At 36.2% G+C, this 22143-nt stretch overlaps 1 protein-coding gene across 2 annotated transcripts in view; it reads left to right on the top strand.

Moving 5' to 3' along the window:
- The first annotated feature begins 586 nt into the window (after positions 1-586).
- KCNK2 (potassium two pore domain channel subfamily K member 2) overlaps positions 587-22143 on the top strand; it is a 209507-nt gene continuing 187950 nt past the window's right edge. Inside the window, exon 1 of one of the 2 annotated variants that reach the window (XM_070266682.1) lies at positions 587-1645. In XM_070266682.1, the coding sequence (XP_070122783.1) occupies positions 1612-1645 (34 nt within the window). In that variant the 5' untranslated portion in view covers positions 587-1611. The remainder of the gene's footprint in view (positions 1646-22143) is intronic. The other variant, XM_070266681.1, reaches the window with a different exon arrangement.

Genomic DNA, 22143 nt, shown 5'->3' with positions numbered 1-22143 from the left:
ATTTCTGCCAAGTCTCCTACAAAATAGTGCAATTGTGCAAAGGGGTGTCCAGAAAAGAGAGCACAGGAAAGGTTCAGTGAAAAACTACTCATTTCTGGAAAGACAACTGGCAGTTTATATGCTATTGCTGTGCCTGTGTACATGGGTATTTGTGTATGGGAGGGGCATGTTCGGTCTATGCACAAATGTAAGTGTCTGTCTGTCTATCTAATCTCTTTCTCTCACATGATTTGAAAAGCATGCATTGTTTTAGTCAGATGGAAGGATTATGTTACTTGAATACTGGTATTTAATGTACATTATCGCATTTATTATCATATCAAAACCAGATGTTTAAAATTTGGGCTAGAAATTCCAAAATATGGCTTGTATTACCTCAGGGTCACCCCGCCACCTAATGCTCACTGCTCAGCTGTATTTTGTTATGGCTTTAATCGAGCAGTAATGTGTTTCTACAAGTCTTACTGTGGTATTAGATGACATGTGGGCTAATTTAGGTGGGTTGAGCAGACTGGCAGGGGGTTAGACAAACCAGAGCAATTTGCTTTCCCAACAATAAGAAAATACATGAAGAATTATTGCCAATAGTCAAGGCACCTCTCTCTCTCTCTCTCTTGCTTTTGCTCGCTCTCTCCTTACCTCCCGTCTTCTCTCTCTCACTCTCTCTTTCATTCTTTATCTTTGACTCTTTCATTTAAAATTTGTTATTTTTCCTGTCTACAAATGTCCCCCAAACTTCATCCAGAAACAGGAGCTACCTCTAATTTCTAACTTTATCTCAGCGAAAGCTACTTGAAACCTTCCTCTGATTTGCCTTTCTTACATTGCTTCTGTACTGATAAAATTAAAACAGGCAAGTCCAGAAAACTGATAGCATTCTTGATTTAAAAAATTATAATCAATGCAATTTAGATAAGGTTAAAGAAAAAAGAAATAAAAGCCTGTGTGGAACCAAGCCAGCGATTCATCTCTTTGCATTAATAAGTTCCAGCAACGGTACTACAGGCACGGAAAGCCTGTTCGCCACTGCGCTTAGCAAGCACATGAGCTTAAAAATAAACTTTGACAATGTAGATCTCTTTGTCCTTTCAGGAATGGAAAACATTATGTACTTCAAAGCATGCTAAGCCTGATTTTAAAATATAGTTGGGATATTGTTACTGTGGCAATTGGGAGGGTATTCGGGCTGCACGCAGTACATGGATGCTTCATATGTAATAGTACTTGAGCCACAAACTCCTGAGAATAAATGACGCTGACAATTTTGATATGCTCATTCATAAGGAAGAAACGTCTGCCTTTTAAGTTCTCTGGAAGAACTGAGATATAGTTCCTCATTTCAATCAGGGAGTTTCTTCCTGAACCAAACTGCATAAACAGAGCATTTGAGTAGCACATTTCACTTGCATACAGCAGCGTTCGTTCATTTTTGAGTGTTTTTGGACAGGAAATTGATCTACAGGGTAACATTCGCACAAAAAAGGAAACAGTATGGGACGATGGCTTCTTAGTACAAGTGACTCCGTTCTGGAAATTACGGACAAGAAACCTTGGAAGAAGAACAGCATTAAAGATCAAAAGCATGATGACTCCTGATGAAAACATCCCCAAATGATGAACCCACGAGCAAAAAGGAACTTCTACTGTAAGTATCTTAGCAATAAAGTATCTTATCTGTTTTCAAGATTTCTGAAGTATGTGGAGTAGATTTCCAAGCACGTATTTGATGTAGGGAGACTTCATTATAGACAAGTCTATAATTAAACTCATTGGGTGGTTCCAACAGAGGGTTAGTTACTGGAATTTTTTCCATGACCTTGCAACACTGAAATAAATTGCATGTTAATGTGGGCATGTTTTATATCAGGCTTTTATTGTGTGCTGTAATTCTTCTGGCAATGCAAAATTGATCAACATATATGTCTATAAAGTCCATTACATTTGGATTCTGGTGATTTAAACTATGTTTACTTTGGTTTCATGTTATGGTTAATCCTATAATCAATTTTTTCGTGTATAGATTAACACATATATTTATAATTTACTTAGAGAGAACATTAGCTGTTTCCTCAGTGAATCTTGTTTGCATTGTAGGGAAGAGATGGCTTAGAATCTTGGAAATGTGGAAGAAAAGGTATGATAGTTTAAACCAAAACTTGGGAGCTAAGACCTTTTTTTTAAAAACATTTTTACATTTCCATATTTATTTGGTACGGAGTTTGAAAATTTTTAGGTGTCTCTATATATGACTTTTTTCACTCTATAGGAATATTGTTGTCATCTTGAAAATGTGACTCAAGCTCACCAACAGTAGAACCCTGTGTAAATATTAAATATAGCTAAGTCCATCTTTAGTGCTGGGCATAGAGTGCATACTTAATAGACAATTTTTGAGTGTTGACTATGTGCTGATGTTGGGTAATAGGACAAGTATCCTGATTATATAGTAATCATTTCATATCTTGACTTTATTTTATGAACTTATCTGTGAGTGTGATTGAATCCTGTTTAACAAAGAACTGTATAATAATGGGGTCACACTGTATTGCTATTTTCAATCAGGAATTTCTTTAAAAATCAAATTTCTAGATGATTTCTATTCTTGGTTGCTCTTCTTTTGAACAAAGGAGTTTGTTCAAGTTGTTTATCTGAAGGGATATCATAAAGTTTTTGGAGCAATTCAGTATATAAAACATCACCTTATTTCCAATTAGTAGGTAATTTCCAGGTGCTAGTTTGTGGCATTGGGACTTGGAACTTGTAATTTTGGAGCCCCCTCTGCTGAGGATTGATGGGTAAGCCAAGATGCTGGCCAAACCCTCATAGAGGGGAGATCATTTTTTATGTGTAAAGGGCATGAAAATAAACTGGGAAGTAAGTGGATGCAGAGACTCTTGGAGTCAAACCAAGTGTTTCTGGAGAGACAGGAAAGAAAATATGGAGAAAGGCATTCAGTGGGATAGAGCTGGAGAGACAACTTAAATTCCTTAGAGATGCCACCTCTGTCTCTTATGATGCCAGATAACACTGTTTCAGTCCTCTAATTTTTTTCTAGGTCACTTGCCATAGATACTTGTTAAACTGAACACATGTCTTTCTGCTACCCCAAGTAGGAAACAAGAATGCCATACGTGTAATTTTATTTAATCTTAATTAGAAGCAGTGATGGGATCCTTTGGCTAGGAACTGACAGAAGCTACATCTAAGCAATAATTATCATCAGGGTAAAAAAGTTTTGGATAATCATATATAATGTTTGGATAAGTTTAAATTATCCCATTAACAGTCTGTTCATTCTCCTACTTAGATGTGCATTTTATAGGTAATTTATCCAGGTAGATCTATCAGAATATAATTCTACAAGAATAATTTGGAAGTTCTTTTAATAATGAGAAGGCTGGTTGATATCATCTGCATGAACGCTTTTTTAGGCTAAAATCATCTGGATTCAGTATGCAGAATTCTGGGACCTCAATCAAGAAATGGTGCAACATTAGAGAAGTCCTAAGGCTTTCTCTTTAAGGAAAGGGTAGGCATTTGCTTATAATATGAAAGCCAAGTAAGTAATGTACGGTAAAATGATTAAGATTTTGAGGATTATCTTCAAAAGGAAAATATAGGTTTAGACCTCACCTAACAGGATCGGGTTGTCGTTATTGATGACAAACGATAACTTGAATTTCCATGGTACATTATAATTTTTTTTAGTTAGTTGTTTGACATCCGAAAGATCTATAGGCAGAACTGTCAAAGGTTTGCTGTATGGGGAAGAATGAGCTCCCTACTGCTAGTGGATGAGGCAGCAAGCTGGAGAAACAGAGTCACACAAATATGTATTGGAATTCCAGATCCCCCACTTAAAAGCTATGAGATCTTGAGCAAATTACTTAAGCTCTAAGTGTCTGGTTCCCCATACATAAAATAGGGTTAATAATTCTTCCTTCTTAGAATTATTGTAAAGATTAAAGGAGATAATTTATGTCAATGGCTTGACCCATAGTATATGTGCAATAAGATGGCTACCCTACATGAGATTTAGGGACCTTTCTAATTCTGTGGTTTTAGTAATTCTAGCTCCTTAAAAGAATCTAAATTCCTTGATTGTGCTAAATGCTATCCAAAGATGCAACTCAATAGAAATGTCTGTTCTTTACCTAGTGGGCTCCTAGTACGAGAAAATTGTAAAACAAAGCCGCTATAAGTACAATAAAAGAATGAATAAGGCAATCAGAATGCATGAATTGAAAGTAATGAAGTTTTTAAAAAAATATATTTTAGATGTGTTAGGTGATAAAATCAACTTGATTGACCATCCTACAGTCCTCAATGATTAAGACAGTGGGAACACTGAATTGACTGCCACTAATTAATTTGCCCTTTCATTTTGTGTCTGATCGTCTTAGAAAACCCCCTGAAACCAGCAAGTGATTTTCAGCAGAAATGGCTTTTTGAGAGTTTAAAGACTGAGGACGTTCATCTTCAAAATATTTCTATGACATCTTTCTATGGTGGCTGCAAAAGCCAAAGTTTTATGTGGGTGGTGTATTTTGATGATTTAATTTGTGTCCATTTGTTCCAAGTGCAGAGCGCTTGGCAGAACCATCATTCTTATACTGCTGCTTCAACTGGCTTAAGCAATGTTTCACATCACAGACATGAAATAACAAACGAGCTGTTAGATTTACTATATGGAAAGTTACTATATATTTGGGATAGTGTCAGCAGTGGCTGTTAAAGAAAATATTACCTCGACTCTATATACTGCCATTTTCTTTTTAAAACATTTCCGCATATGTTCTTTCATTTTTCCTCACCCTTGAAGTAGAGAAGGATGCTATGTTATTTTATAATATGAATTATAAGCCCAGAGATTAAGCAGAATTGTCTAAAGAGAATGTTGAATGTGAAGTAATGAGACTTTGCCTCCGGTATAATTTGTCTGATGGTTTTGTGACTATCTCTGATTTTTATCCAGAAATATACAAATCATCTGCTTCTCTCATGCTTTAATAAGAGTCTTAAACTTGAGTGCTAATTAACACTTACTTCGTATTGTGCGTCCACAAAGACCCCACCAATCAGGCACGTACACAAAAAGATATAGTGCAACTGGGTTCAACCTTAGTCAGGTGTGCGGAAAAACCTGTTTCTGGAATTCGCTGTCTCCTCTACTATCAATATATCCCAGTCACTTCAAAAGAGTAAAGGTGTTCCTTTTTACTCACTTAAATTTTTTGTTTTATGCAGGAGTCATGGCTACAATTGTACTCTTGGCAACCTTCCTTGGCTGAAATGACACAAATCTGGAAATTTTATTTTTTGTATTTTATATATATATATATTTATATAGACATATTTACACACATGGAAATATATATGTATAACAAATTAGCAAAGGGACAACACGAGGGAAAATGCTGCTCCATAGCTCCTCAAAGGCTGGTAAACTAGGTCTTATAGGCATAGATTCGGAGACTCAGGGCATGGTTATATCTATTGATTTCAGTCTGGTCATCAGAAGTCTTCCATGTAGGACTGAAGATTTTAGGCAGCAGAAACCACAGTTTACAGGTGCAAGAGAGAAACAGAAAACTATAGAGCAGCAGGGTCCAAATATCTCACACAAGTTATCCACTAGGTGATTTTGAAATGAAATATGTTGATTTCTTTCCTATCAGTAGCTTCATCTGTGCAATATTCTCTTAGGGCAGTTCCTTATTTTCTTTTCATTTAGAAGCTTAACATTGCCACGGGTTCTGTGCAATACTTTTGGTTGGTGGCATTTTGTGACCATGTAGGCTTAAAGAGGAAATCATGGAAGAGAGGGCTTAGATGCATTTTGAAATGAACAGAACGAAACTTGGAAAAGATCTTGTTCTGCATGAGCGTTGCTCAGACGGTATTATCCTTATTATTCCCTCCTCCTGTGAGAGGAACAGCCTGTAAGAGTAGACCAAGTGCAGTAGAGCTAATAGAGGTGCGATTACAGGTCATTCAATGGGATGATGCCAAAGTGTCTTATTTTCATTATGCTGTTTTCATTGTTTGAAACCCGAGGTAAGAGATCAAGATGAATGGAGCCATCATGTGTAAATGCAACCAGTAACTTTTCATGCCTTAACATTTAAGAGTTCTGGATAGTCCAATCCCGAAAAAGTTCTTGCTTCTTTTCCTTCATGTTTTTAAGATTTGTTTTATTTTGGAGAAAAGTACAGGATTCTCACTGCTCCAGAGTGAGACAGTCTGCTCCCAGAACACAGGATTTTATCTTGTATTTATATTTTAAATTATTTAAAAATCTACATAAAGTAAAATTCACTAATTTTTGTGTGCATAGTTCTGCGAGTCTGGACAAAGGTATAGAGTTTTGTAACCACCATCGCAATTAAGATCAAAACAGCTCCTTCACCCCAAAAATGTTCCCTCATGCTGCCCCTCTGCAGTCAAAACCAGCCCCATCCCTAACCCCTGGGACCACTTGTCTGTTTTCTGTCTCAGTAGTTTTACCTTTTCCAAAATGTCATTTAAGCAAAATCATACAGTTTGCAACCTTTTGAATCTGGTTTCTTTCACTTAGCAGAATACATTTGTGCTTCATTCATCTATCAATAGTTTGTTTCTTTTTATTGCTGAGCAGTATTTTATTGTACCAAAGTTTGTTGATTTATTCGCCAGGGCAGAACATTCAGGCTGTTTCCAGTTTTTGGTGATTATGATCAATGCTGCTTTAAACATAATATGCTGTAAATACAGGTTTTTGTATGAATGTAAGCATTCATTTTTCTAGGGTAAATGAATACCTAGGAGTGGGATTACAGATCATAGGGTAAATGGACATTTAACTTTAAAAGAAACTGCCGACCTGTTGTCCAGAGTGAGTTTAACGTTTTGCCTTCCTACCAACGATGTTTGAGAGTTCTAGTTACTCTGCCTGCTTGTCAGCACTTGGTATGGTCAGTTTTTGCTTTTTAAATTTCTTAGCCATTTCAATAAGTGTGTAATGCCATCTTCTTGTTGTTTTAAAATGGTGAGCATCTTTTCATGTGCTTATTTGCAATCTGAATATCACATTTGGTGAAATGTCTGTTCAAATCTTTTGTCCATTTTTTACTCGATATTTGATTTCTTGTTGGTTTTATGAGTTCTTTTAAAATTATGGGTATAAATCCGTACCCATAATTTGTGATTTGAAGATATTTTCTGTAGTTTGTCTGTCATTTTCTTAATCATCTTTTAGAGAGAAAAAGTTTTAGTTATGATGAGGTACAATTGACCTAGTTTTTTCTCTTATGGATCATGCTCTTAGTGTTGTATCTACGAATTCTTTTCCTAACCCAAACTCATGAGCATTTTCTCCTGTGTTTTCCTTTTTCTGAAGATTTGTAATTTTGTGTTTTATATTTAGGTCCATGATCCACCATAAGTTAATGTTTTTTATATGGTATGATGTGTGGGTTGAGGTACATAATTCCTGCATATGAATGTCTAATTGTTTTAGTACCATTTATGGAAAAAACTGTCTTTTATCCATAGAATTGTATTTTCACTTGTATTAAAAATCAGTTGACTATACTTTTGTAAGTCTGTTTCTAGACTCTCTATTTTGTCCCATTAATTTATGTGTGCTAGTTTCACTAATACCGTGCTGTCTTGATTAGCATAGCTTACAGTAAGTCATGAAATCAGGTGGTGTGAATCCTCTCAACTTGTTCTTCTTTCTCAAAGTTGTTTTCTCCACTCTTTGCCTTTTCATATATGATTTTGAAACAGCTTCACAATATCTACAAAACTCCTGCTGGAATTTTGATTAAGTGTTAAATCGACAGATAAATTTGGGGAAAGTTGACATCTTAATGATATTTGAGCCATCCAGTCCACTAATTTAGCTCTTCTTTGATTTCTTTCATCAGTGTTTTGTAGTTTTCATCATACAAACTCAGCACATCTTTCGCTAGATTTATACTCAGGTATTTTATTTTTTGGAGTCGTTGTAAATGACATTTAAAAATCTTCTGTTTCAATATGTGGCTATGTAGAGATATGTTGGATTGTTTTTGCATATTGCCATTTATCTTGCAAATTTGTTGTTTGTTTCTTAGTTCTAGGAGATTTTTCTGGAAACTATTTAGGTTTTCTGTGTAGACCATGTCGTCTATGCATAGAGACAGTTTTATTTGTTCCTTTCCAGTATATGTGCCTTTTATTTCTTTTACTTGCCTTATTGTACTGGGTAGGGTTTTTAGTACTATGTTGAATAGGAGTGGTGAGAACAAACATCTTTGACTTGTTCCTGACCTTGGGGGAAAAGACTGAATCGTCATCATTAAATATGGTGTTAGCTATAGGGATTTTTGTAGATATAATTTATCAGGCTGAAGAAGTTTCCTTATGTTATAATTATATGATGCAATTTGCTGGGAGTTTTTATTATGAGTGGATTTTAGTTTTTTCGAATCCTTCTTTTGCATCTGTTGATATGATCATGTGGTTTTTCTTCTATAGTCTCTTCATACGATAGATTATATTGATTGAATTTTGAATGTTGAACCAGCCTTTCATTTCCAGGATGAACACCACTTGGTTATGAGGTATTTTCTTTTTTGTATATTGTTGGATTAATTTTGCCAAAATGTTACTGAGGATTTTTACATGTATGTCCATGAGAAGTATTGGTCTGTAGTTTCCTTTTCTCGAAGTGCCTTCCTATGGCTTTCGTGTCAGGGTAATGCTGGCCTCATAAAATGTCAAAAACTCTCCTTTCTGACTCAGAGTACAGATGTTAACAAAGTGTTATTTTTAAATTAATAGAGAGAAATTAACTATCAGCTATTTCATAATGCAGTTCCATCTAGAGGATGGTAATCTAGAGAATGTAAAATAAATAAAAGCAAGAGGAACACATATTTCATACAATTCAGTGAACCTGCCTCAGAAAATTGTTTAACATGATAATCCAAATATGATGTAAGTTATGAAACCACATCCAGCCAGGAACGCCTCTCATTCCCACCTTCCCGTCATGAGATTATATTTCTACAAGGAGTCCATCTGGTAATTTTTCCATGAACTGATGGGAGTGTGTTTGATGTTTCCATGTCCCTTCTGAACAGTATAATAGGTAAGTTCCACAGGGAGATGAATTTTCCAGAGTTAGTGGAAACCCACATTTATCTTCCCGTCCTCTTGATGGTACAATTGTAGGTTGCTTCGATAATGTTGTGATGCGTGTATAATAGTATGAACTTAAGGAAGAAAGTTCTAAATTCTGAAATTAGAGCCAGGTAAACTAGTATGGCAGATGTCAACCCTTTTAGTTAAGGCACAATGTGAGAAGGCAGTATAGCATAATACGATGGTTATGAAAGTGAACTCTGCAGTTAGATTGTCTAGTTTGAACTTGCCAGCTGGGTGATTTTAGGTAACTTACTAAACGTCTCATTGGTCATTTTAAACATAACTAGTTTAAAATTCCTTTCCTTTCCCCTCTTATCTCTAGCTTCCCAAGTGTAAATCCTCTGTTTTATTGGGGTCTATGTCTCTGGAGTGTTTTCTGTATATTGGACTCCCTAATGTGACATTCTCAAATTACTCATTTTACCAGGATTAATGTCCTACAGTAGTCCTTTGTGTGAACTGGGTTGTGGTTGCCTCTCTATGGAGAGATTTTTGGTGGCTTTAGAGCATATCCATAGGATTCACTGGTCCTGAACTACTTTATATATTGGATTTTGAGCTTGAGATTTCTGAGCCATATAGAATTCAGGCTCATACTCAAACCATACAGGTTCTGGACTCTTTGGCAGGTAACTCTGCATCTATTTATAACCAGGTATGAGTAGTTCATTTCTGGATGAGCCCATGGTTAGTAGGTAGAAATTTTCTCCTTTCTGCTAAGAATCCCAATGATGGAGGCTTGCGCTCCCAGCACCATTTTGCCCTTGGATCTTTGATTCTTTCTCACTGCCGTGGGTTCTCTCTTAATTTGTAGCACTTGGAGAGTTACCTTTGTTGATTTTGAGTTGAATAAATTTTTAAAAAGATATTCATGTTGTGGCAAATGACACGGTCTCATCTTTTTTTGTGGCTAAGTAGTATTTCATTGTGTGTGTGTGTACATGTATATTGCATGGATGGACCTTGAGGGTATTAAGCTAAGTGCAATAAGTAGAGAAATACTGTTTGATTTCACTCATATGTGGAAGATAAACAAACAAACAAACACATAGATATGGAGAACAGATTGGTGGTTACCAGAGGGAAATGAAGTGTCGGGGGGAGGGTGAAAGGGGTAAATAGGCACACGTGTATGGTGACAGATGGAAACTAGACTTTTGGTGGTGAATACGATGCAGTCTATACAAAAGCCAAAATGTAGTGATGTACACCTGAAATTTACACAATGTAATAAACCAATGTGATGTCAATAAAATAAAAACAAAAACAAACTCAAAGATATTTAGTGTACTGTAGGATTAGCAGAAACTACGTGAGACTCAAGGAGGGAAAAGAAAAAGAAGTAAAGAGAAATAAGAACTCTGAGCTGAAACCAGAATACTGAGCAAATATAAAAGTGAGCAGTGCCCTGGAGACAAATGCCAATCCCAGCACTGAGGTCATCAGGCTGGTCTCCCTCTCAATTGTAAACTCCTCCATTAAGCGGAAGCTTTGGGAGGGAGTGACGGTAATTTCAGATCAGTAGTTCCCCTGGCCTCTCTCTGGAGGAATGCATTCCCAGTTTTGGCCCCCAGGATCAAGTGTAACCAAATGTGAAGGTACAATCAAAATTTAGCAAATACTCAAGGAAACAAGCTGCATGACTGAGAGTCAATAGAAACAACAAACAACAAATTAGAACCTGAAGAACTTGAGGTGTTGGAACTACATGATGCAGAATATTAAAATTCTACATGGAATGCTTAAAAATATAACATGAAATAAAATGAGTGGCGATTAAAAGTCTGTAAAAAAATGAACATGCATATTTGAAAAAGAACCAAAATGTATTTTAGCAATGAAAAATATAATCATTGAAACACAAAACTCAATTAACAGGTTAAACACTAAAGAGAGAATTAATGAAGTGGAAGGTAAGTCTAAAGATATTATTCAGAGCATGGAACATAGGGAGACAAAGATATGAAAAATACAAAATAGTAAAGAGATGTGGAGGATCTCTTTCATTTCATTTTGCAAGAATGGAGGAAAGGCACTGCCCAGATAAATAGTAACTGAGAATTTCCCAAAATAATGAATGTCGTGCAACCAAAGATGTGTAAAACATCGAACAGGTTAATAAAAAGAAAACCACACCTGCATATATAATAGTAAAACTGTAAAATATCAAAGGCAAATAGAAGATCTTAGAAGCAGCCAGAGGGGAAAAGATTACCTATGAAAGAATGGTAACTAGATTGATAGCTAACTTTATGTAAACAAATTTAAGAATGTCGGTGAAATGGACGATACATCTCTAAAACTAACCACACAAAAGAAATAAAATCTAAATATTATAATTGCCAGTGAATAATAGAAACTATTAAACTTTGGTTCTACAGTTAAAGCCACCAAAACCTTAAGGAAGATAGACTATTCCAATAAAATATAAAATCTTCCAAATTCTTTTTATGAAATGGGATTCTATTGATACAACAGCCAGCCATGCAAGTTAAAAACAAAAACACCTACAAAAAATCTTACTTACAAATATACTTAAAAGTCTTAAATAACACCAACAAAGATAATACAGCAGCAAAGAAAGAGAGTAAGTGGATTGTTCCAAGAATGCAGGCTTATTGAATATTAGGAAAGCAATTTAATATAATTTACCATATTGACGTATTGAAAGAGAAAAACGTGGTTATATCAATAATATATATGAGGGGCCGGCTCCGTGGCCAAGTGGTTAAGTTCATGTGCTCTGCTGCAGCGGCCCAGGGTTCGGATCCTGGGTGTGGACATGGCACCGCTTGTCAGGCCACGTTGAGGTGGCGTCCCACGTCCCACAACTAGAAGGACCTGCAACTAAGATATACAACTGTGTACGGGGGGGTTTGGGGAGATAAAGCAGAAAAACAAAAAGGCGATGGTTGTTAGCTCAGTTGCCAATATTTAAAAAAAAAAAATATATATATATATATATATATATATAGGAAAAGGCACTTAATAACAATTACATCCATTCTTAATTTATAAAACATAAACCCTTAATAAAATAAGGGAGAATGGACTTCCTGAGTACTCAAACCAGATGTCAACATTATGCTTAATGGTAAACACTAAAAGCATTACCGTTAACATTAGGAACAAGACAAAGATGTCATAGTCATCACAATAATTTGACATTGGTACCAGTACATTCAATATCGACCTGGTTGTACCAGATAATATAACTAGGCAAAAGAAAGGAAGTAAAGATATAAAAGTGGGAAGAACGAAGTAAATTATTATTATTTGAGGATGATGTTATTATATACATAGAAACTCTGAGCTAATAAATAACCGTAACAAATTAAAAAACCCCATCAAAGTAATGGATATAGTAATTAGTGGCCTTCAAATTATATAGCCCCAATTAAAAGACAAAATGGAGGAAAAATCTCATTTTATAGTAGCAACTAAATGGATAAAATCTTTAGGAAAAATGTGCAACCGCAAATGTGCAAAATCTATATAAAGAAAAATGTACAGAATACCCAAGGGGCTTAAAAGAACAATTGAACAAATGGAAAAGCAAATCATTTTCTTGGGTAGATATCAAGACTTTCTAAGTTAACTTATAAATTCAACATGCTCTCAAAAATAGTAACAAGATTTTTTAAACTAGAAACACTGGTTCTAAATTTCTTAAAGAAAAACAAATAAGCACAGAAGAATAGTCAGGGAAATTATTCTTTTAAATATGAAAAACGGATATATTAAAGCATATTATAAAGCTGTAGTAACTAAAACAAAGAGGTTAAAATGTCTGAATAGACAGACAAGTGGTACAGACTATGAGGCCTAGAAACAGATCTAAAGATAGGTGAGAATTCAGTGTATGATAAAAGTGTCATTTCAAATCAGCAAGAAGAAAAGGAGAATTAAGTAAATATATCATGTTGACTGAGTCGCCACTTAAGAATAAAAGGAAAGAAAGTAAATTTTCTTACATCAGTCCTTCTACCACATAAATTAAACTGCGTTAACTACTAAAAATCTAAATTAAGAAAGTAAAACCCAAATTGGGAAGTTTTTCTAGGCATAAATTAAAAGCCACACACAAAACAAAAGGATTGGTAAATGTAATTACCTGAAAAAAATCTGCAAGATAATTAACACCATAAAAAGTCAAAAGATATTTTCAAATTATATCACGGACAAAGAGATTTGATCTATATGTATATGCTTATATGTATCTAGAAAGCCTAAAACCAACATGAACATGCCTAGCAACCAAATAGAAAAAAGGCAAGCACACGCACACACACTCAAACACACACATTCACACACACACAGAAAAGTAAGTATAAAGTAAATATGAATGACTTTAAACATAAAATGAAGTTCAATTTCACACACAGTAAGAGAAAGGAAAACATTTAGGAAATCATATGGGAAAATATTTTGATATCTATTTTATCAAAGTTGTGGAAGACAGATGTCCTCATAAATTACTGGTGGCAGTTAAAATTGATGCAACCTTAATGGAGAACAATTTTGAATGTATATAAATATTATAGATGTACATAGTCCCAGACCCAACAGTTCTACTTGTGGTTCATTCTACAGATATGTAGATGGATAACATCATACGTCTAAGGGTATTTACTGCAATGTTTTTAGTAGCAAAACGTTGGAAATAAAGTAAATGTTCATTATCTTGTTTATGGTGAAAGAAATTATTGTGCACACACTGCTGTGTAGCTCTGACAGGAAGAATAAAGCAACTCAATATGCGTTCATACAGAACATCTAGACGATACCAGAATGTAAGTTCCTCATTAGAATGTAACCTTCAGAACTAACTGAATGCTTCACAGGGGCAGGAATTTTTTTTTTTTTTGCCTCTCTAATTCACTGTTGTACCTAGAACAATCTTGGTACATAGAAGAGCTCAGTAATTTCTTACTAAATGAATTACATGGATATACTGAGAAGAAGAAAGCAAGATGCAGAATATATTGAATTTGAGTTGCCAAAGGATAGTTGGTTGAAGATGTCCATTAGGTCATTGGAAATATGACTCTAGAGTTGAAGGAAAAATTGGGAATTATCTGCTAAATTTGTAGACATAGCTGAGGCAGATGTGGTAAGGTGAGTGTCTTGAGAAGAGACTGGAGATTTATTATTGGGTGATATCAATTTGTAATGGCAGATGGAGAAAGAAGGGCCGATAAGGAAGATGAGAATGAGCAGAGCCATCGGCGGTAATCTAGGAGAAAATGGTATTTGGAGCCAAAAGAGGGACTTTTAAGAGAATGATCAACTGTATCAAATGCTGTAGTGATGTAAAGATAAGGACAGAATATGGCTAAAAGTGTCCTTTGCATTTGGTAGTTAAGAGAGTAATTTCAGTAGAGTGTTGACAGCAGAAAGCCAGTTGAGGTGTTGAGGAAAGTGAACTGGTAGTAAGGAAATTGAGGTGTGAAGTAAAAGAAAAATGAAAAAATAAATCTTATACTAATACTAGTATCTTAGATGTTTGGCCATAGAGGAAAGGGGGGGTGGGGGAGGTGGGTGGTGCACGGAAGCATCTAATATAAAAGTTTATACTTTATTTGCAAGAAAATTTAGCTCAATTTTTGTGTTGATAGAAGGGAGCCATAAAGAGGGAGAGATCAAACTGATAGGACAATGGATGAATTGAGGATCTGGACACACAGAGATAATACCGTCTAGCTTTCTGAAACAAATGGCTTGATTAAAGTATTGACCAATAGAGTAGCAAAAATAAGCTGTTTACTCATGATCAAGTAAGATTTGTGTGTATAAGAGGGGTGGTGTTCCAGGCCCCGAAATAATGTATTTATGTGGTAAATTGAGCACTTAGGACTCACGGGACATAGTTATAAAAGCAATTTGATTTTTGTATTCCACAGTCTTTTTAGAAATGTCCAGTGAGCCTAGTCCTTCCCTGCTCTTGGATGCTCACTCAAGCAGACCCCTATTTCTTCTCAGGTGATAAAAGTGCCCAGAGTCCAGGAAGAGGAAGAAATGGGTTCGATTACCTGCTATAGAGCTGTAACACTTTGAGTAGATGAAAAAGACAAGAAAGACATTCCAGACAGGGAAAAGAAGAGCAAAATATTGAAAGTACTTGCTTTCATAGCATAATGTATTTTTCCTTCATAGCACACATGATAATTGTAAAATTTTATTTATGGGATTGGTTCTTGTTTAATTACTGTCTTTCTTGGCTACTGGATATACAGAGGATTAAAAAAAATACAAAGTCTGCATGGGAAAAAGCAGAGAAGAGCAATAAGTCACCTGATGGTTCTGCAACCAGCAGGAACTCAAAATCGTTAGCAGTAATTACTGAAAGCATGGCAGGTCAATTCGAGAACATCGGCTGAAGCTGGGAGGGGTTTTGCCCATCCGGTAGCAGTTAAGTGCAAGGGGCTTATGATAAGATGTAAAGAGGCTAGAGCAGTGGTCTAGAGCTAAGTGGTGAACTCTCAGAATCAATGAACCAGAGCTCCTTTCCAGAACTGGATGACTCCGAAGTTCACACTTCTACATACTTATTTTAAAAAATAAAATGCATCATCAATTTAGTTATTCAATGAATAGCCATGGAGAACTTCAAACATATTGTTACTTGTAGAATTGCAATCAAATAAGGATTGAAAATGAGAGAATATAATGTATAATGAGTATATGCTTTGATAAAATACATAGTATAATTATTAAAAATGGGTGGATATTGGGGATAGCATATGCCGAACAAGAATTTTAAATGGACCCAGTAGTTATACTGTTGGTAATATTAATGTTATTTTGAGGTTATTCTTCATGTAACATGAATAAAACAGATGAGTAATTATGTTGTATTCTAATTCTATCATCCCCTGTGACCTTGAGAATCAGGAATCCTGATATGGAAAAAAATGAGATACAGATGAAAAATATAGAAGAAGTTAACTAAAAAGTTTTTAGTCTTGAATTTGAATTGGAAATATTATTAAATCCTTAGATATTTAATATATATACATATACCTAACACATATATAGTATATAAAGTATATATATGCACTTGAGAACATATGTAATAGGATAAGTATGTAATACAATACATATGAGGTAGATATATAGATATGTTTCGCAGCTATGTCCTAGAAAAAATTGCCAAGCACCTAGCAGCCATGAGAATCTTTAGCACCAACACTGTTGATATACCATTTTGCCACTAACAGAAGCCAAGACATCTTTGAGAAATGTGTGGGTCAAAAAATGTAGAAGACGAACATGGAACACCTTATCATATCATATAGTGAAGAAGCTCTCCAGACTAATAGGGCTACGCCATTTGTTCATGAATATGCAACCAATTTAGAAAGGCTACTATTAGCTAAAAATGGGACCATTTGAGCAGGATCATAAATGCAATGAACTGAAATCTATCAAATGTTTAAATCCATGAATTTATAATGATAAGAAAAAAACTAACTGGAAATTCAGAGAAGGCTTCTTTAAAAGTGACAGTTAAGCTGAAATTGAGGGACAAGGAGGAAAGACCTAGTGAAAACAATGAGAAGAGTATGCGTGAGCAGCCAGAAGATGAGAAGAGCTCATCCTGTGTGGCTGGAAGATAGTGAGTGATGGGGAGAAAGGTTCAAAATGAAGTTTGAGAGATACTCAAGGCCAGTTGTTCAGGGCCATGTAGTCATGCTAAGGATTTGACCTTTCCTTTTAAATGCAATAGGAACTTCTTGAAAAGTGTTATGCAGGGAAGAGACACGATCAGACTTGAGGTTTTAAAAGATCACCCTGGGTGCTACATGTCCAGTGGATTGGAGGAGTCTGAGCAAAATCAAGTGAGAGGGGAAGCTGGTCTGGAAAGCACTCATGGAATGCAATTGCCTTTCAACATGAAAAAAAAACAATCTAAGGAAGACCTGTTGCTCTCTGGAGTGATTTTATAATCTTCTATGCCCTAAATATCTGCTAAGACAAGCCCTTTTATCCTTATTTCACATTATCAATAACAGGATGTAGCATAGTCTTCTCTGACAGAACCCAGACTCCATGTAATTTCTATATTTACAATAAAAAAAAAAATTAGGAGGCCCTTTTCTGTCTAATAGAGTGATATCATTTTGCTTTTACTAATGAACAGAAATTACTTACTTTTACAGTTCGTTTTTACCTTTTATGAAGCAAAGTATGGACCTTCCAAAGAAATGAGTTACAGTTGGAGACTGTGCTTTTTACTGAGTTCGTATAAAGAAAAAAGACCCATTTCTATGTAAAAAGAGCTATTTCTCCCCTTGAGAAACACTCACAATCCGGCCTAATACTCAGCTGAGATGCCCACTATGACAATGTCAGTTGTTAATGGCTAGTGCCCATTTGTTGCTGCATCTGTTCTGATTGGTCAGTGCTGATGCACTCATGTCTGTTAAATATTAAAAACTCACTCTGCTCATGAATATTAAAATAATATTTCCAATTGTCATTTGGAACGCATTTCAGTTAATCCATCTTCTATCTAGTTGGAATTAGAGTTTGAGGAGAGGCAACACTCAGACATACCACATACAATCCCTTTTGGGGGCAACGAAGGAAGAAGGTTAAAGAGATTCATTTTAGAGATGTTATAGGTTATCTCTTCATGCATTCTCTATTTTCAGTACGCTTGGTTATTCCCCGTGAAGAACAACCCAGCTGGTTTGCCCCTCTTATGCTTTTCTTTCTTTCTTTGACTCAATATTACTGTTATGTTTTTAAAAAGGAGACCACAATTTTTTACCATGCTGTATTTTGAGAAAAAAAAAAAAAAAAAGCCAGGAGGAGTTAAACACAAGCCGTCGTAGATCCATTGGTCAAAGTTCATAGTGTTAACTGTCTTTTTCTCCCTTGTTGAATGAGTGTTCATTTTCTGTCATTTTTGCCAGTTGTTTGCTAGTTCATTAGGTGTCCTTCAGAAGTGTGATATTTTGGATATTTTCAATGGGGGCATTCTTTAAAGATGGATTTGTGCTGTAAACTCCATTAATAATGCTTGGGACCAAATTTATTGAATAAGCATATCAAGTTTGGAAATATTATTAATAATCAAAGATAAAGTCTGACTACAAAGACTTTTAGACTGCTTTTCTTGAGTGGCTTATAAATTGGCTAAAACCTACTGACCGTACTTATTTTCTCGTGGGGTTCATATATGCTATCTTACAAGCCAGCTTCAAAGGAGGGATTCCAAAAATATTTTCAGCATTAAGGTATTAACCATTCGATCTCAATGGTTTTCCAGTGTGACTGTTTTAGGATGGTGCTCATTTGGATGTGTGAATTCTGGAAAGTTGGCTTCATACTTTATGGTGTATTGCCACCATACATACTCAGACAAATAATCGGGATTGAAGAGTCTCCAATTATAATGTCATACATAGGATACCACCTCTTAATTTCATTTTATATCTTCTCTTCCTAACTCTAATCTTCTAGTATAATCAAACATGTTTCAACAGTAATGAGAAGACTTAATTACTTCAATAGTTTTAAATGATCCAAATTTTTAAAAAAATCACAGAATGTGTATTTTATTGACAGATGATAGATATAGGACAGTAAGAACATATTTTTTAACTTCACAGTAATTGTCATCTATCTTTGGACAGTGAAAAAATTATGCTTGAGGCAGTCATGTGAAATGCTTGTGATTCTCAGCTTATAATCCATATTTAAGAAATGTGATTTGATTTTCCTACAAAGTGAACTTAACTTTTATTTCAGGTTCCTTATTTTACTTGGCAGAAATGTAATCTTGGGTCAACTTGGAGTTTCTTCCAGTGTTTCAGGCTCTTTTCAGTCAGTTCAGGTTCTTCCCAAATCCCAGGTTTGCTTCTAGATTCTGGGGCTTTCAGAGGTCCAAGTCTGGGGCATGGATATTTTGACATCTGCCTTGGTAGCATTTGCTGTGCATACGTGGTTTTTGGGTCCTCACAAGTTGTGTCTTCCTTGTCTTAAACATCAGGCCTCATCAAGTCTGTTTGACAGTTTCTGAGCCCCTCTCAGGAGACATGACAAGAGTGTGGCTGTTCCCTTGTTCCACTCTGGGTCCACAGCACACTCTCTGATGCTGTCTCAGTCCTCTTTTGGCTGGATGCCTTATGCAGCCATTGCTACTCAAATGATACCATGCTGAGCAGAACATAGTGCATCTTAAAGCAATGCAGGGCCTTACTGAGATCTGCTGAACCAAGTTCCAGATCATAGGCTCCTCTGGAATCCCCAGACCTGTCTAGGGATGTGCATCCTCCCCCTGCCTAACTTGGCCTAGAGTCAGGGGAGGGTACGAGGCCCCTTCCTAAGGATTCAGGAGCATCTTCTCTCTGATTTTTTCTCTTCTTTTCCAGCCCAGATAATCTTTATGTTCTCTGAAATAGAAAAGAAGAAACCTTGGATTTCATACATCACGATTTTTCCAACTTTAATGTTTATGAAAGGTCTTTGGCTTTTAAAACACAAAAGTCAGTGATTTCCTTCTTTGTTCTTCTTTCCTTCCCAGAGGCTATAAGTCTAGAAGTGGCTTTGTCAATGGGGCTAAAATCACATGAGTAAAAAAGAATTAGTAGGAATGAAGAGAAATAGCTCAGTTATATAATATCCAAGTATGAACCATATGGTTGTTTACACATGGCTTTCCACAGCCTATAGACCTTTAAACTGAAGGAGGTGCCCTTAAAGCGTGAGACTTCCATTTCAATGGAGCTGTTGCTACTGTGAAACAGCTGTGTAAATCCCTTTCAAATGACCAATCTTGCATTTCAGGAACTTTCTCTAAGGCTTAGTTTGTTTTTTGTTGCTGCATTTTTTTTCTTATATAGTTAGATTAGGCAGGAAATTTATTCTTGGAAATACATGAGCTCTTTGGGTGCCAGCCAGCCTTCTATTAAAAAGACATCTTTCTGTGTACCCCTATTTGACAAACAGAATTCCTACTATGTCATCCAGCCGTACATAACTGAACGTGTCAGCTCAGTGACCCTTTAAAGAATCACCTTTTAATATCTGCCCGTTGGCCATGAGTATGTCACTTCAATAATATTTTATAGTTTGAATTGAGTTACATGGAAGCATTCTGAGAATGGAGAGACATGACAGTGTTTTACTTTAAATCACTCCACAACAGTTACCGTCAATATTTGAGTGCCCTAGTGAGTGAGCCAGGGTGTGTTATCAAGAGTTGGCATCTAAGGATGTATATTACAGCTACAGTCCATCAATCAGCAAATGTCTTTTAACAAGCACCAAATTCCTAGATTTGTTTTGACATCTATTTTCACTAACAATGGGAGTGGTGCAAAACAAGTATAAATTTTTAAAAATAATTTTTAGTTTTCAAGACCCTCTTTCCAGGTAAGAAAATTTGGATAGAAGAAGTTGCTCAAAGCTTGGTTGATTTACTGCCTCGGCTGTGCTTGATCCCAGAGAGTTGACCCTGAATTTTACATTATGCTCTGTTTTGTTTTGTCTCCCATCTGGTACACTCTGCTGCCTTTGATGTTCTTGTCATTAGGACACAGAAGAGAAAGGCTAAATCTACACAGCCAGCTCTGGGGATTTTCCTAGCCCATGCCAGGAAAATTCACACGGGGGCAGAATTAAAGCTGCTGCCAAGAAGTGGGCAGAAGAAGGGAAACGTGGCCCCTTTGTGAATGGGGGCGTTTATTTCACTTCTGGCAAAGTAGCGGTGGCATGAGCTTCCTGAGGCAGGTGTAGGGACCTGAGGGGGTGAATGATTCTGCCAGACACAGCCTCGCCCTGATACCCTGTGGACTCACTCTGTGGATCAGAGGTGACAAGCCGCACGGCCTAAAACAATCTCTGGATGGCACCAGTATTTGGTTGAGGACGTCCAGGCTGGAGCCAAGGCTAGGGCCATGTCAGGTGTCCAGCCAGCATTCAGGTCAGCTTCTCACAGCGTTAGTTCACAATTTTAAGAGGCCCAGTGCTGCAGGTGCCCAGTCCACTTGCACAGAGGATAACATGCTCCTAACCCTGGCATTCAAAGCTGTATAAACCTATGCCATCTCCCAGGTTTATTAACGCTGCTTTCATACAAAAATGCTTGTGCTATCCCAGAATCTTGAAGCAACATGTGTTTTGGAGATGACTTGCAGTTTTCTGCCCTGAAGTTTTTCTCATGGTATTCCTCTGACTTCTCAAAATCTTACCTATACACTAAATAACACCTCCTTCAAAAAGCTTTTCGTGTCTGAAACTCCCACTGAACAAATGTTGCTTAAATAGCAAAGAGCCCTAAAAACAGCTCAGTAATTCTTTGATTTCTTTTACTATGTAAGAGACTATCTGGCTGCTTATCAGGCATGTTTCAGTGATTTATAAAAGCAAAGCTAATTGCCCCACAATTGTCTTTATATCCATCGCCACCGACTAGAACTCATAAATTAACAGCCTACAGATTAGACTTCTCCAACTTTCTTTTTGCTCAAGCAAACATACATATCTATAGGAATTTATTTTTTTACTGAAATAAAGTCATACTATCCACATTACACTGCAGTTGTGTATTTAGCTTAATGATATGGCCTGGGCATAAATTGGTTACCAGGCATTATGTCTAGAGGCTAAGAGCCAAGGCTTCAGGGTCACACTGCTTGGGTTCCAATTCAACCTTGGGAGCTAAATAATCGTGTAAGTCTGGGAAAGTTATTTAACCTCCTAGTTTTCTCATTTGTTAAAAGAGGATGATAATGATTTGAACCTCACAGGGTTGTTGTCAAGGTTAAATGTTGGTACATATAAAGGGCTTAGAAGAGCACACTCAAAACATGGAGTTATACATTGCCTGTGAAGGTCAGAAAATAAGCATATACGGGGGCCGGCCAGTGGTGCAGCAGTTAAGTTCACACATTCTGTGTCAGTGGCCCAGGATTCACCAGTTTGGGTCCTGGATGCGGACCTACACACCGCTTATCA

Source organism: Equus caballus, chromosome 5 (genome assembly GCF_041296265.1).
Source record: "Equus caballus isolate H_3958 breed thoroughbred chromosome 5, TB-T2T, whole genome shotgun sequence".
NCBI classification, from domain to species: Eukaryota; Metazoa; Chordata; class Mammalia; order Perissodactyla; family Equidae; genus Equus; species Equus caballus.
Note: the sequence above shows the minus strand (reverse complement) of the source record. Positions and strands in the feature narration are given on the sequence as shown.